The 14,109-nt window shown below is 40.0% G+C and overlaps 1 protein-coding gene across 1 annotated transcript in view; it reads right to left on the minus strand.

The window, feature by feature from the left end:
* Positions 1 to 1,491: 1,491 nt before the first annotated feature.
* Positions 1,492 to 14,109, minus strand: part of ME1 (malic enzyme 1) — a 227,456-nt gene continuing 214,838 nt past the window's right edge. Inside the window, exons 13-14 of the mRNA XM_075923820.2 lie at positions 3,842 to 3,940; positions 1,492 to 1,953 (exon numbers count right to left, since the gene is read on the minus strand). Of these exons, the coding sequence (XP_075779935.2) occupies positions 1,786 to 1,953; positions 3,842 to 3,940 (267 nt within the window). The 3' untranslated portion in view covers positions 1,492 to 1,785. The remainder of the gene's footprint in view (positions 1,954 to 3,841; positions 3,941 to 14,109) is intronic.

Raw genomic sequence — 14,109 nt, forward strand, 5'->3', positions numbered from 1 at the left:
GCTGGCTTTTAAGTTGACTCCCTGAATGTGCTGGTTCTCGCAGAGTTGCCTGTCTCCCTCCCCCCCACTGTCTCCCACAGAGGCAGCAGAGGCAGGCAGGCAGGAGTCAGTGCTTGGGGGTGGCTGGCTTTCACGATGGCTCCCTGCATGTATCCTGTCGCTTGCCTTTCCCTCCCTCCCTGCACTGCTGCCTCTCTTATCAGAGGCAGCATGTGGGGGAAAGGGGACAGGATGCCAGAGAACAGCTTCTGTCCACAGGGAGCTCGGCCCTCTTGCGGATAGGGGCTGCTGCTGCCCTGCACTGCCCCTGGGAGTGGTGCCAGGAGCACACTGGCTACCAGCCTCACCCTTGGGGAGTATTTTAGGAACCGCATAACGGATTTTTTTTTGCAGCTACACAATTACTAAAATAAATGTTATCTAACATCCATAGATTAAATGGGATTTTACATCCCTATAGGGCAAAGTGCATTCAGTTAATATAACAAAAATAAGAAAATGTGCTTGTTCTCTTCTAAGGGATGGAGGCTTTCTTTTCCCTAATTATTGTTTCTATTTATTACTAAAATTTCTTTCACTATAACAGTCTGTGTTATAACACACGCTAATCTGAAATATTTAAAGATTTATAAATTTTATAGAAAGAGTTTATACAGGTTTAACACAGATACAGAAGTAGACTACTAAGCAGATGGCTAACGTCGGTATCCCTATCTACAAAATATTTAGAGTCCTATTCACAATCCTTTTATATGCTCTTTATGCCCAGAATATAAAGCACACAGGATTTTAATGAGCCTCAAGTCAGAGACTCACACTACTGACTTGTACCGAATAAGAGAATAGCTGTTTTTTATATAGAGGTGATGAAGTCTTACAATTTTAAGATATAAAAAATGTAAAAGTAAAATATATAATTTAACAAAAACAAATCACAACTGACTTTTTGGAAGATATGGTTATATTTAAGATGTGCTATGGACAATTTTTTTTAAAGAAATGAATACTAAAGATTAACATAGGTAATATATATATTAGTACAAAAACCCACTCAACCAGATACACCTTGACTTTTAAGAGATAGTCATTAACTTCTCTCATTAAAAAACTTTCTCTTGGCTGGTGCCATTGCACCTGCATGATTGCAAATGTACATGCAGTTTTTCTAGGGAAAAATAGTCTACATATTTGTTTTAAAAATGCTTTCGCTTTTATTTAAAGATAATAGTATAGCTATTTTATATGCAAATTGTACTGTGCCTTTCCTTAAACAGATTGTGCATGTTTAAGACTATTCAATTTGTCAGTTTGCATGTAATCCTGATTTCATTGATGTTAGTGACAAAATTGTCAGTGGCATCACTGAGAGCGGGATTTAGTTCTCTATTACAATGTATCAGAAATGTATAGAGATGTGATTCTCCATAATAGATAACCTTCTGTTCTAGTCATCTGAAAATCATAAGCAAAAAAGGCAAACACTTGTCAAAATCTGATGCCCAAATTAATTTTTATTCTTATGTGTAGTTATTTTAGCAGCTTAATCAATTAAGTTGAAATAAAAATACAAAGTTTTAAGAAAATATTAGTCTTATTGTAAAAGTTTTCAGACTCTTAAAAAATAAGAATTTTTAGATTTGACAGAAAACTACATTTTAACTCTTCCAAGTATTGCTGCTTTGTTCATTTTCTATTAAAGATTTTTTTAAAAATAATTTTTAGATTTAACAGAGAAGTAATATGTATTTGAACTCTTTCAATTACTGCTATCTTGTTCATTTTCTTTTAAAGCTTTCCAGTCTGTATTTTCATGGCTTCCTTGGGCCAGACATAAGAATCCACCACAAAGTTATCATAATCAGTGCTATAAACCTGAGAGCGGATGAATGCTTCCTTGTCTTCAGGCTCAGGATAGAAAGATGCTGTTTTATTGCTGTAGGCTTGTTCAGCAATCTGAAAACACACAACCAAAGTTGACAGTTACAACCAATTAATTTTATTGCAATGGTGTATCAAAGGTACAAGTAAAAATTAAAAACGTAAATAGTGTAATCGATTAACTGTTAGGCAAAAATTTATCGGTTAATGCTATAGACTACAGGCATCCCCTTCCCCTCCATTAGTAAATGTTTTAGGAGGGTGGCTTCTTTTCTGTCTGTGCTCCCGTTCTACATTATTTACACAGAAAACTGAAGGCCCCCCCACAAATTTACATTTTTTTTAGTTTTGTATAAGCCTCATTACATTCCTGAGAAATTTTGAACAAAAACAAAAAGTGAAGCATCTTGTGCACCACCAAAGCTTATTTGACGACAGAAAAACTGAATACAGAAGGAATCTGAACTCATTTTCTACATTGTCCTCTCAGCTGTCTAGGAAAATCTGCATGATTGTACACTTTTTTCCCCCTCTCTCTACCTTCATTCCACCTCCAAGAAGCAGCATTTGTTACTCCCACACACATTAAGCTTCCTATTCCTAGTGAAGGACAAACCTTTCTACTTCTCTAGCTCACAAATGGGTTAGGCTTGGGGAGAGGCTTTGATCCCAAATGGAAAAGTTGTCATCTTGTGACTTGCTTTCTAGGACTGATCTTGACTCCAACCTGCTCCTCTGAAGTTCTTTGGGTATTTCCCCAAGAGTGGCTCTTTGGGTCCATGCATGTAATTATCACCACTGAATAAATCGTTATTGTTAAAGTTTAAATTAATCTCCAAATAGAAATTCAGTATATCTTTGGAAATGTTCATCTAGCTTGGAGGCAGAAAGGTGTGGCTAGGCCCTGGAGCCTTGTTTATAAGCCTGAACTTCCAGTATTTCCTGGAAAATATGCACAGCCCAAATAACACATGTACATGTTTTTAAGTTAAAAAATATTGCATCTAGGTTAAAAATATTAATCTTGTCACAGTGAATAGAGGAGGAGAGTTTCCAGCACTTTTAGAAAGGATTTGCAAGCACAAAGGCAGTCTGATTTTAGCAAGTCTATTTGAGATGTTTTGACATCTATGGAACACAGGTATTATCAACCTGAAAATAAACAAACTACAAAAAGGGTTTTTAATATGTACCTGGTATCCTGTTACCAAATGACTCAAAAGGAACGTTCCACAGATAGCAAGCTATTGACAAAACTGTTCTTTCAAAAGGCTGTTCAATAATGGGATTATGTAAAACATAACAACCCACTCAGAAATAAAATTCAAAGGAGACAAAAAGCCTTGGAGAAGGCAGAACTGGGGCGAGGTCTGTTATTTTTCAGGGCTTCCAAATTCGTGCGTTATGCAATTACTTTGGGTATTTTATAAGCTACAACCATAATACGGTCAATTTGGCAAAATCCATGCATGGAAAACATATATTTGACTTCACAAAAAACTATTCTGATGGGTCAAGATAAGGAGGATTGAAATAAAATCAAGCAGCAACATGCCAAAGAAAGGAGAAGTCTGCCATGAGAGAAGACGTTTATTTTCCTGAAAGGTAACGGAAGGAAAGAAAACTAATGACAATATAGGATTTTATAGCTCTACACTCTGGACCAGGTACCATGAACAGCACATTTAACTAACCAGGTGGTACAGAATAAGCAGTAGAAACGACATTCTACTATAGCCATCTGCAATTAAACACAGAGCATATTTTAAGTTTCTTGACTCCTATGCCTAAACTGTATGAATTTGAAACTGATCTTAAAGACCCCTCTGCTTGCTTAATATGAAGATCCATTTAAAATGACTAATGAATTCTGAAAATATTTTATTTCACCTAATCTAATTTTAACATATAGAAAGTGTGTGGGGAGTGGAGAGAGGCTGCAAAATTAACTTAAATCACTTACCTTCACAGCAATTTTCAGTGACACATCTTGAATAGTGACTAATGGAGGGTATAGACGACCCTCCTCTAAATGTTTCTTTGAAACCTGTTGCGCTATTACCTAGAAATAAAGCAGAAGGTAGACTGAATTTTAAACTTATAATTACAGTAAATCAGTTTGAAAGTAACTTTCATAGCAAGTACGCTTTCTGATTTTGCCAAATGAAAATTTTTCTGCACAGCACTGCTGCTCACAGTTCTTATAGCTAGTATTTTGTAGCAAATAAAAGCTACTTTATGGAAGAAACGTGTATATTTGCTTTAAATGTGCATTGAGTTTTAGTTATTCTTGTGCTTTTGTTTGATTTATTTATTGTCCTCTGTATTCACCCTGTTGCACAGAGACAATAAGGAACTGATACCTCAAGCCAAATTCCTTACCAAGGTTATTTCAGAATTTTATTTGAATAAATCCATCAGCCTCCCTGTGCTCTTTCCAAACCACATGGCCATAGCTCTTCAGTTCTATACTGATAGGACCAAATCTTTCAGAATGGTTCAACATCTATTTGTAGTTATAGCTGACTGATCCAAGGGTCAAGATCCTACACCCCAGAGACTTTTAAAAGAGATAACACAGTGTATGTATCTTTGTCACTATTAGAGCTCCACTAGATATCAAGAAGCATCTTCAGTAGGCTTCCACAATATACCAATATAGGAAATCTGCAAAGCTGCTTCATGAAGCAAGGTGCTCATATTTCTCATGCATTACACTGAGCTGGCTGCCAGACCAGATGCAAAAATTGGGAGAGCTGTACTCCTATCACTATTGGACTAATGAAGCTGATACTCCTCACCCACTATTTTGAAGGTTATTGCTGGCCAGTCATCTAGGGAGCATCTGGACTACATTCCTCTTTCGAAATAGGAATGCAAATGAGGGAAATCGAAAATGCAAATGAAGCACTGATTTATAAATAAACTGATTTATAAATCTCACACTTCATTTGCATAATCTCTTCCAATAACTTTTTCAAAATAGCCCTTATTTCTGAAAAAATGAGGTTTACAGGGTTCTTTCAAAAAAGGGTTCCCCCCCGAAAGAACGCTGTCTAGACTGCTTTTTTTTAAAAAAAATTCTTCAAAAAAAAAACGATCAGAAGAGATTATGCAAATGAAGCGTGAGATTTGTAAATCTGCACTTCATTTGCATTTTTGATTTCCCTCATTTGCATTCCTCTTTTTAAAGAAGAGTGTAGTCTTGATGCACCCCTACAATGGAATCCACAATGACACATGTTCAAAGAAGAAACGGTGGTTCTTTGAGACGTTGCAGTCTATGTGGATCCCAAAAACCTGTCCTCCAACCCTGCTTTTGGAGTCCTCAGCTAACACAGACTTTAAGTTGTGAGGAAATCGAGGGAGGGTTGGGACAGATGCACACCTAAAGAGGGATCCACAAGGATACGCTGAGACTGTATTTTGCAGTGTGTCTGCACTGCTGAGTGTTGCAGATCTGGGAGAAATGCCATGTAAAGTGCCAACTGAAACCTGTCAGAACTTCCTGTTGTACTACTTTGAGATACTTTGGATGCCGACTAAGAGAAAATGATGTCTCAGGTGGTCTTGCGATACAGTTCCATGGTGTATATTCACTAGGATCTGGAATACTCTTGAGTCTTTGAGGAAATGTGGCACCTCTTCTGTCCTTTTACTAAACAGGTTAATGACCTCACAGGACTCCTTGAATTGTGATTTGGACTTCCCTTGTTTTCCTGGATTCCATAGAGACTCTTTGGCCGCCCATCTGGTGGCTGTGCAAATTTATCTATTGCCACATGTAGCACATTAATGGCCTTCACTGATGATCTTCCCTGCAGTCCCGTTGCAGCCGAGTTAGGTAACGGGTTTTTCTCTTTCACATAAGGAAGCTATATTTTTAAAATGAAATCTGACAGTTCACAATAAGAAGTCTGAAGGATACCAAGGAGAAAAGGCCTTTTAGGTGAAAAGGTTCAGTTTTTTGAGATCTTTGTATTTAGGAATCCCCATTAAGAAAACCTCTGGATCTGGTTTTCTCCTGGATGTCAGACACAATGACATAACATCAGGTGGGGACAAAAGTGCTCAAAGTCTTTGGGTAGAATCTGGTTTTGTTTTTTCAGCTGTTTTGATTGTGGGCAAAGCAAAGAAGAGGTGTGCTACAGATCATTTTCCATGCCAAAAATGTGTTACTCAATCAGAAGGGTTGATTCTTGCAGGTACTATGTAGGTTAGGATTTTGAATAGTTTTGTATGTGTTTTCTTAGATCATCATCAATTTGATATTCAATGTCTCAGCTATCCTCAGTAACAACTCCTAGAAAGCCCTAAAGTCATCATTTGCTAGTGTTGGAGCCAGTGTAATTGCTTTGACTGTAAGGAGGGTTCCTTCAGAGAAGGGGGAAGCTGGAGTGTCTCCCTTGCTGCTTCTGCCATGTCCTCAAAAGATCCCTCCTGGTGAAGATGCGCTAGCCAGCAATGCTGGTGATAAACGAGACTGCCTTTTTTTAAAATCCAGATGTGGGATTGTTCTGTGCAAAATCTATTAGAGATTAGGCTTCAGTAGGGGCAGTACAGCCATGTTGGCAGGTTGTGTGGGTACCAGCCTAATCATGGGTAGCCTATCTATTGCCAGTCCTGCAATTCACTGGAATTCAGTACTGCACGCCTGAAGGTATTATCCATGCCTTTCAGATGATGGTTTCTCTGCTTAAGTAGGAGGGAAAGAATTGCCTGATAACAGAGGAAGCAATCTCTTTCTGGCGGTAGCAGTGCCAATGCATGTAGCTTGACTCCACTGGTATTGGCTTTGCAGCAAAGCCTGTGCTAGTACCAGAAGAGCAAGGAAGGAGGGGCTGTCAAAGGCATATCTCGTTACTTGAAAAGGATTCTGGCTCAGGGTTCAATGCTGAGGAGAGCAACGAGGGAGGCTTGTCTTAAGGCGTCTCTCAGGATCAGGAAACTGGGATTTTTGGGCCCAAGGCCAACATTGATGTTGGTGCCAGTGCTGGTACAAGTGAGTATGTCTTCCTTTCCCTAAGTGTTGCTGCTGGTATTTTGGTGCTCTCTTTTATTGGTGTTGGATTTTTGGATCTTCTCTCTGATTTCAGAGTTCTCTCAGGGGTGGATGTATTGCTTGATCTCAGCTGTATTTACGCTTAGTGCGGGCAAGCATTTTCGCTTTAGAGAACAGTGCTGGGCCTCTCTTCTCTGGAGCTGCTGCTGCTGTAGATGGCACTGAGGACTAACCTTGCTCAAGTCATATGCACCCGCTTCATTTTCCTTTCCTTGCTTGAACTGGGGTTGTGGTGCACAGTTAGTGGGAAACTCCCCAAAGACAGAATCTTCTATTAATGTTCAGGGGATGTTTCCATTCCTGGATCTGTGGAATTACAATCTATGGATTGCTCCTATAGGTTTAGATGGAGTCTTCTCTCTCAGGATTTGCAGGGGAATGCTGAAAAAGAGCAGCAGATAGCACACTAATATAGGAGATGTGCTCCTATGAGCCAGAACAGGCATTGCTGTGTTCATCTATGATGGATACTAGTCCATTGCGGGAAGAATGGGACTTGAACCTGGTGGTTTTTGAAACTGCTATAGTTAACAGTCAGTACAAAGTGCTTTACCCTGCTAAACACATGGGGTCTCCCCATGTCTGGCCTACTGCTGCTTTTTTTTTTGAGGGATGGGGTAAGGGAGCATTAACAAAATTAAAACAAATGATTATAAGTAAGAAACGAAGAAGCATAGTTTCACTGGAAGTGAATTCTGGCAATCAGAAACGGGTTAGAGACAGTCTAGGCTGTGTCTTGTTGAAATGGGTGGGAAGAGAATTAGAGGCTCAAGGCTGCTTCACCCTTTATGTCTTCACATTGGAGCATGAGCATAGGGTGCATGCCCTGCCTCGCTGGACACTGGTGTGCAAAGATTCTGAATTCACATGTTTGGGGCACAAACACATCTACAGTGGAATCTACACTGACAGAAACCCAAAGACAAAAGTAACCTGGAGCTTTACTAAATACTATAAAACTCTACCCTAGCATCAAACTCCTGGACACTACAATCAAGAATGGAACCCTACAGACAATTGTATACAAGAATCTCATGGATCATCACACTGCCTCCACAAGTCCAGTAACTGCCCACCACACACCAAAAAATCTGTTATCTACAGCCTGTCCTCTGAAACCACAAAATGAGGAGAAAATCTGGGATACAGACTTTAACACAATTAACACTAACCTTTACCAAACACAGACACTCCACCACAGAAGTACATCATATCATAGAACAGGACACCCAAATATCCCAAGAGAAACTGCTTCAATATGGGAAGGAGAGGGAGAAACTCCCTTTGCACACCCCTAGTTGTCACCTATGTCCCCACACTGGAACCCCCATACATGTATCATTAAACAGTTGTAATCTATATTCTAGCAAGATCATACTTGGAAAGAAATCTTTCTTGAACACCCTCTTCTGGCCTTCAAACAACCCCCAACCTCATCAACAGAGGCAAACAATCCACAGATCAGGACCTAGCAACTCGAAATTGCACCAGAACCTGAAATAACAGTACCTGTAAAACATGCAGACATATCTTCACTGCTACAACGATCAATAGTCCGCACAACACATCTTTCAAAATTCATGGGTCATACACATGCCTTTCACATGTGGTATACCTACCCCAGTACACTAAATGCTCCAGTAATGAGAGCATTTAGAGAGGAAAAATACCATGTTCTCAAATGAACTCATGCAGAAAGATGAAAAAAGAGAAAAATACTATATCACCCAGGGATGAACATTTTTCACAAAACAATCATTCCGAATCTGATTTCTCAATCCTTGTCCTCAAAAGAAACCAGCACAATACCGTCAAAATATTAGCCTAGTTGTTTAAATTCATAACTTTGCTAGGTCATACAATCCTTCAAGATTGTCCTGGAGTCTGCAAGAATTAAAGATTCTTTAAAGAATGTGTCGTGATGAAACCACCAAGAATATGTCCCACCAAAATTGGACACCCCAGCCAGACATTAAGAGTCATGGTTGGAATAAAGATAATGAATTTAGGGCTTATCTATCCCCCTCTTTTAACCTATGACTACAGGTATGTTAACAGGTCATGTTCTGAAAAAGTGGGCGGTGCCCATGAAAGCTCATGATACCATCTACATGTTTTGTTAGTCTATAAAATGCTACCAGACCATGTTGTTGTTAGAATGTTTGTGTTAACTATTTATGCTATACAATCAGTTCCTTCTTGTATTTAGCTGTGATGCTCTATGCAACTTTCCCAGATTTAAAGACAACCTCTGGATAGTTTGAAAGTTTCTCTCTTTCCCCAACAGAAGTTGGCCTAATAAAAGATATTACCTCATTCAGCTTGTCTCTGTAGAGTTTATTGTTAGTCTTGGATTATAGCACTGAATTGAATTTGATTTCAGATAACATTAGGATTTTCACCGCTGTTGTTATGCTTTAGTTTGGATAGCCCTGGGTAACCTGTCTTTGATCTATGGGCAGTTGCAAATTTCACTGAAACCACTGAGTATGACAGCTTCTTTCCATTCAGGCTAAATGAAGAAGCAGTCAGTTAAATGTCCCTTTGTCTACAGACAGCTGACACATGGTGTGGCTGAAGTAGGAGCTGAAACATGGAGTCTTGAGTGAAAATGCGAAGTGTGGAGCTATGTGTCAGAAGTAGACAGAGAAGCAAAAATAAGTCTCAGAGTGAGTGCCCTTTATGCTAAGTGCTAGCTGAAAAGTGACTTGAAGGAACAGTGAACAAAGATGCTTTCTCTGGCTGTCTGATCCCTACTGTGTTTAGTAAAACAGGACTTTGTGTACATTGTTTGGTTAAAAAAAAAAAACCCAAACCAAAAAAAAAAAACCAACCCTAAAAAAAAACAAAACCCCAAGACTACGTCACATAAATATCTGACTATCATCAGTTTCTTCACTTTCTTGAAACAATCTCCAAGGCCTTAAGTATCAGCTAATCACTTAGGCTAAAAAGGGGTAATGTTATTATAAGTAAATTGTGGAATCATGTGCTCAACTGTTGTTCACACATAGTCTTATTTTAAATTCTATTGAAAGAAGGAATGCTGGCCAGACCAAGGGCAGGTTATATACCCAGTACATTAACATGTACACCAACTATTGTTATCAAACTGTCAGTATTTTAAATTGATCTTGGAAAGTATATTGGCCACTAAAAATCCACTAGAGGGAGCCATAATAATTAGGACTAGAAAAGATAATCCTGTTTATTTTATTTTATTTTGGTTTTCCCCTTAATAGTGGTTGTTTGGTTCCCCTTCTCCCATGGTAAACAAGCTCTTTGATAAAACGGGGTAAATTTGTCAGAAGAATAGTTGAAATCTGTTGTCTGTAATTTGATTTGTTCTTGGATTTAATAGGTTAGGATTTTGCTGAGAACACAGCTTGAAGAAATTAGTTGCTGTTAGTTTAAAGCATCACATGGTAAATTCAGTATTGAAATATTTTGTTTTGTAGCAAGAAACTATAGAAGCAAGTTCGAAAATAAAAGTGGACTGGACACTATTCAGGATAAGACCAGTAACATACTAAACTCACAGGAAGCTAAAAAAGCTTATGTGCTCTACTTCTCTAACCAAGCCATTTTGAAACCGGTTATAACCGCAAACACTAATCTTTTTAAAGGAAAATTCACTTTCTTCAAGATTACTATGACTAAGTAAAGTAATTTTCAATTAATTAATGTCCTGAATAGATAGGAAAATGGTCAAGCATTAAAATGGATGTCATCCAAGACTGAGCACGTGGTAGCTACATATTTTCAGAACATATTTTCTATAATGAAAACATATTTTCTATAATGAATAGGTTTAACAGGATTATCTCTGAAGTAAATTAACTGTGGGGTTTATAGTGCCAAATGTATTTCATTAGTTCATCATTCTCTGACATTTTTGTTGTGCCTGGTAACATTTAGAAGAACAGGTAATGTTCCTTGTCATTACAGAGAAATTGCCTGCAATTAGGAGGCATCATAGCTCACAATACTTTAGCTTTATCATCCAAAATCAGTTATATTCTAGGTTACTTGGCATGAAGGACAGAACACCTGAAGACAGAATCTGAGAGTACTTACAATAAGTGAACTGTTCCTTCTATCAGAATTAATTGAAGAGGTGGCAAAGCAAGAGGACAATAGTTGCAGGCATGCAGCCTTGCTTCATATTTTCAATAGCTCTCTTTTACAGATAAGTCTACAGTACATGCTGAATAAGTCTTTTCATTTAACAAGATATGTTTTGGGAGTCTTAAAATCTGGAGCTTGCTTGGCATTTCCATTCACAATTGTTTTTCAGCTTTAATATTAACATTATTTCAAATCCTACATGAAAAGCAAGGTATACTTTGATTTTGGACTTTTATAGAAGATTTATACCCTCTTCCCCCCCTTCCCCCAACTTCAATGGAAATCTTATCCTAAATGATTTGTGACATTGGGTTTTTTGGGGGGTTTTTGGTGAGGGTTGCCTTAATAGTCCATCAGTGTTATTCCTTGCTCTTGTACACCTACTCAAGATTCAAACATGCTGTTTCTTCCCACACAATTAGTGCCAGCAGTATAAGACCAGTTGTGAGTATTCTATCACCATTCTTATCTTGCATGGCTGGGCACTATCTTCGGAGCTACCAAGCCTAATCATGTAGTAGGGTAAAGATGTTTGTTCATGTAAAATTTCATGAGGGACTTTCATACTGAATAATAGCTTATACAGCAAAATCTGCACAGTCAGAGCCTATTTTAAGAAATAATTTAAAGAGCCCAGTTTACAGAATACTGTTGTTTGACTGCAAGTTAAAACTGTCTGTCAGCAACCAGTTTTTTTTGGTCTTTCAGCCTGCCACTTAAAACATGTTTCAATCCATGTATACAGAACCTTTCATCCAGCAGTATTCCAAAGTACTTTACAAACTATATAAATGAATCACTTAACCCAAACCAAAATGAAGCTACTTCTAGAAAGAAACGAGGCAACTTTTTAACAACTTGAAGCAAGTTAGAACAGTAAGTGAAGAATACCATATCCAGCTGAAATTACAGGGGAGGATTTGAGCATGCAGCATGTAATTATCCCAAGTCCTAGGAGATGGATCATTGCCCTTCTTGGATGGTTAAAGCCAATGGAAACATTCTGGACCTTTTACTAATTTTATGGATGGAAATTGTAAATGTCCCTCTTAGAGAGGGCAAGCTGCTGGCACCTTTTAAAGATGCCAGAGTATACCTTGTTTAATGAAACCAGTGTTCGAAACTCCAGTTGGAAAAGTATGCAGCTGTCCACCAGCAAGCAGTGTAGTCCAAAGGAGCAATATATTACATTTGCTGCCAGTTATTTTGCAGATGAAATTCAAGGTGTTGATCTTAACCCTGAACAGCCTAGATCCCAGCTGTCTGAGCCCACTTTCCTGCCTTTCCTCCATCAAGACAACCTCAGCAGGAGGAAGAAGAGAAGTTTAGAGAAGTTGGGTGCTGGCTATTCTGATCTCTTTAGCTGTTGGGAATGTGTCTAAGCATCACAATCAGGCTCCACCGGGGAGCTGGATCATGCAAAATCTACTTGCCTGGGAGTCAGCAGCCCCTGACCAAGAAAAGGTTCCAATCCCCTACAGTAAATACACAGAGTAACAGCCCTTTTATCTAGCACTTCACCACTGGCTAGCTCAATAAACCAGCATTTCTGATCTGCACAGAAAGTCCAGTTTATAGCGTGTTTGCAGTGGGGACGGCAGAAGGTTGGCACATGTGAGGGTTGGCTGGGCATGTTCTAGGAGGGATTTTGGGTGTGAGAGGAAGCTTGGGGCAAGGGTTGGGACACATAAAGGGCAAGGGTGTCTGATTTAGGGGTGCTCACTTAGTGACCCCCATAGCTAGCTCCCTGTCCCAGCTGCTGATGGAGGTGTGGCCAAGTGGCTTTGTAGGCACACTGCTTCTTTCCCCCCTACCAGCCCACTGGTTGGAAACCAAAGCCATTGAAGGCTAAGGGAGGTGGTGCCTGCACACAAAGGCAGCATGCCTTCTTGTAGTAGATCTGCCTGGCTGAGCCTCTGCCAGAAGCAGAAGGGATAGGAAGCTGCTTTTGGGGGACACCAGAGGTGAGTTCCTGCCTCCCTTCCAGCACCTGGAACCCCTCCCGTGCCCCAACTCTTCCTGCCAGACTAAGGATGTTGAAATGCCGGCTCTAGAACCAACCATGCTGCTGCTCTGCATTTTAAATGTCGTAAGAGCCACTACATTTAAAATGCGGTGGCACAGCCATTAGTGCAAGCAGGAACTGCTTGGTCCTGGCTCACACTGGCTGAGTCCAGCAGCTCCTGTTCATGGCAGACAGTCCTGTCCACCTCAAACAGGGGCTGGTGCTGGACTAGCTTCTGTTCGTGGCAACCAGGGATGGCCACAGACAGGGGCCGTTTGGTGTGAATAGGGGCTGCTTGGTGGCTGGGTGCTTCCCAGCAGTGACCCCTATCTCCCCATCAAGCCCCACTGCCTCGGATAGTGCTCCCTGCTGGCACTTGGACTTCTGAAATGTACAAAGGCTCTGGAGGGCTCTACATTTCAAAAGCAGAAGTGCCGGCAGTGGGAACCAGCACCAGTGGGGACTGAAGCAATCCCCGCTTGTGCTGTTTTCCCACTGTCCCTCTGCCTACACCTCTCTCTTATAGAGGCAGCAAGTGAGGGGGGAAGCAACTAGTCAAGTGGCTACTCAACCATCCAATAAGCAATTGCTTATCTGATAGTCGACTAATCGCTAACATCCCTATGCCAGACCCCAACCCCCTCCAGAGCCTGTACCCTAGGGTCAGCCCCTCCTATGCCCCGTCCTGTACCTCAGTCCCCCATCCCCACACACACACTCCAAACCACTACCTCTTAGTTAACTGACATATTTAATTTACACTAAACCTCCATTTCTCTAGCATGCCAGATAAAAGGGCTTTTGCTGAATTTGGTTTGAGTAAGTTTCTCAATCACAAATCATATTCTCTGATGGCTCATGAAGCAAAGCATGTATGTGTCAAATACATGGTCTGTAATGGAAAGTATTGTGAAGTCACAAATTCTAAACACTGAAACTAAGCAGGATGACTATGGGAAATGCAATGAGATGCTCTTTGTCTCTGTTCTCACAGTGGCACCTAATGCAGATGGCCACAGGGGAAGCTCACATGTGC

Source organism: Pelodiscus sinensis, chromosome 3 (assembly GCF_052426305.1).
Source record: "Pelodiscus sinensis isolate ZL-2025 chromosome 3, ASM5242630v1, whole genome shotgun sequence".
NCBI classification, from domain to species: domain Eukaryota; kingdom Metazoa; phylum Chordata; order Testudines; family Trionychidae; genus Pelodiscus; species Pelodiscus sinensis.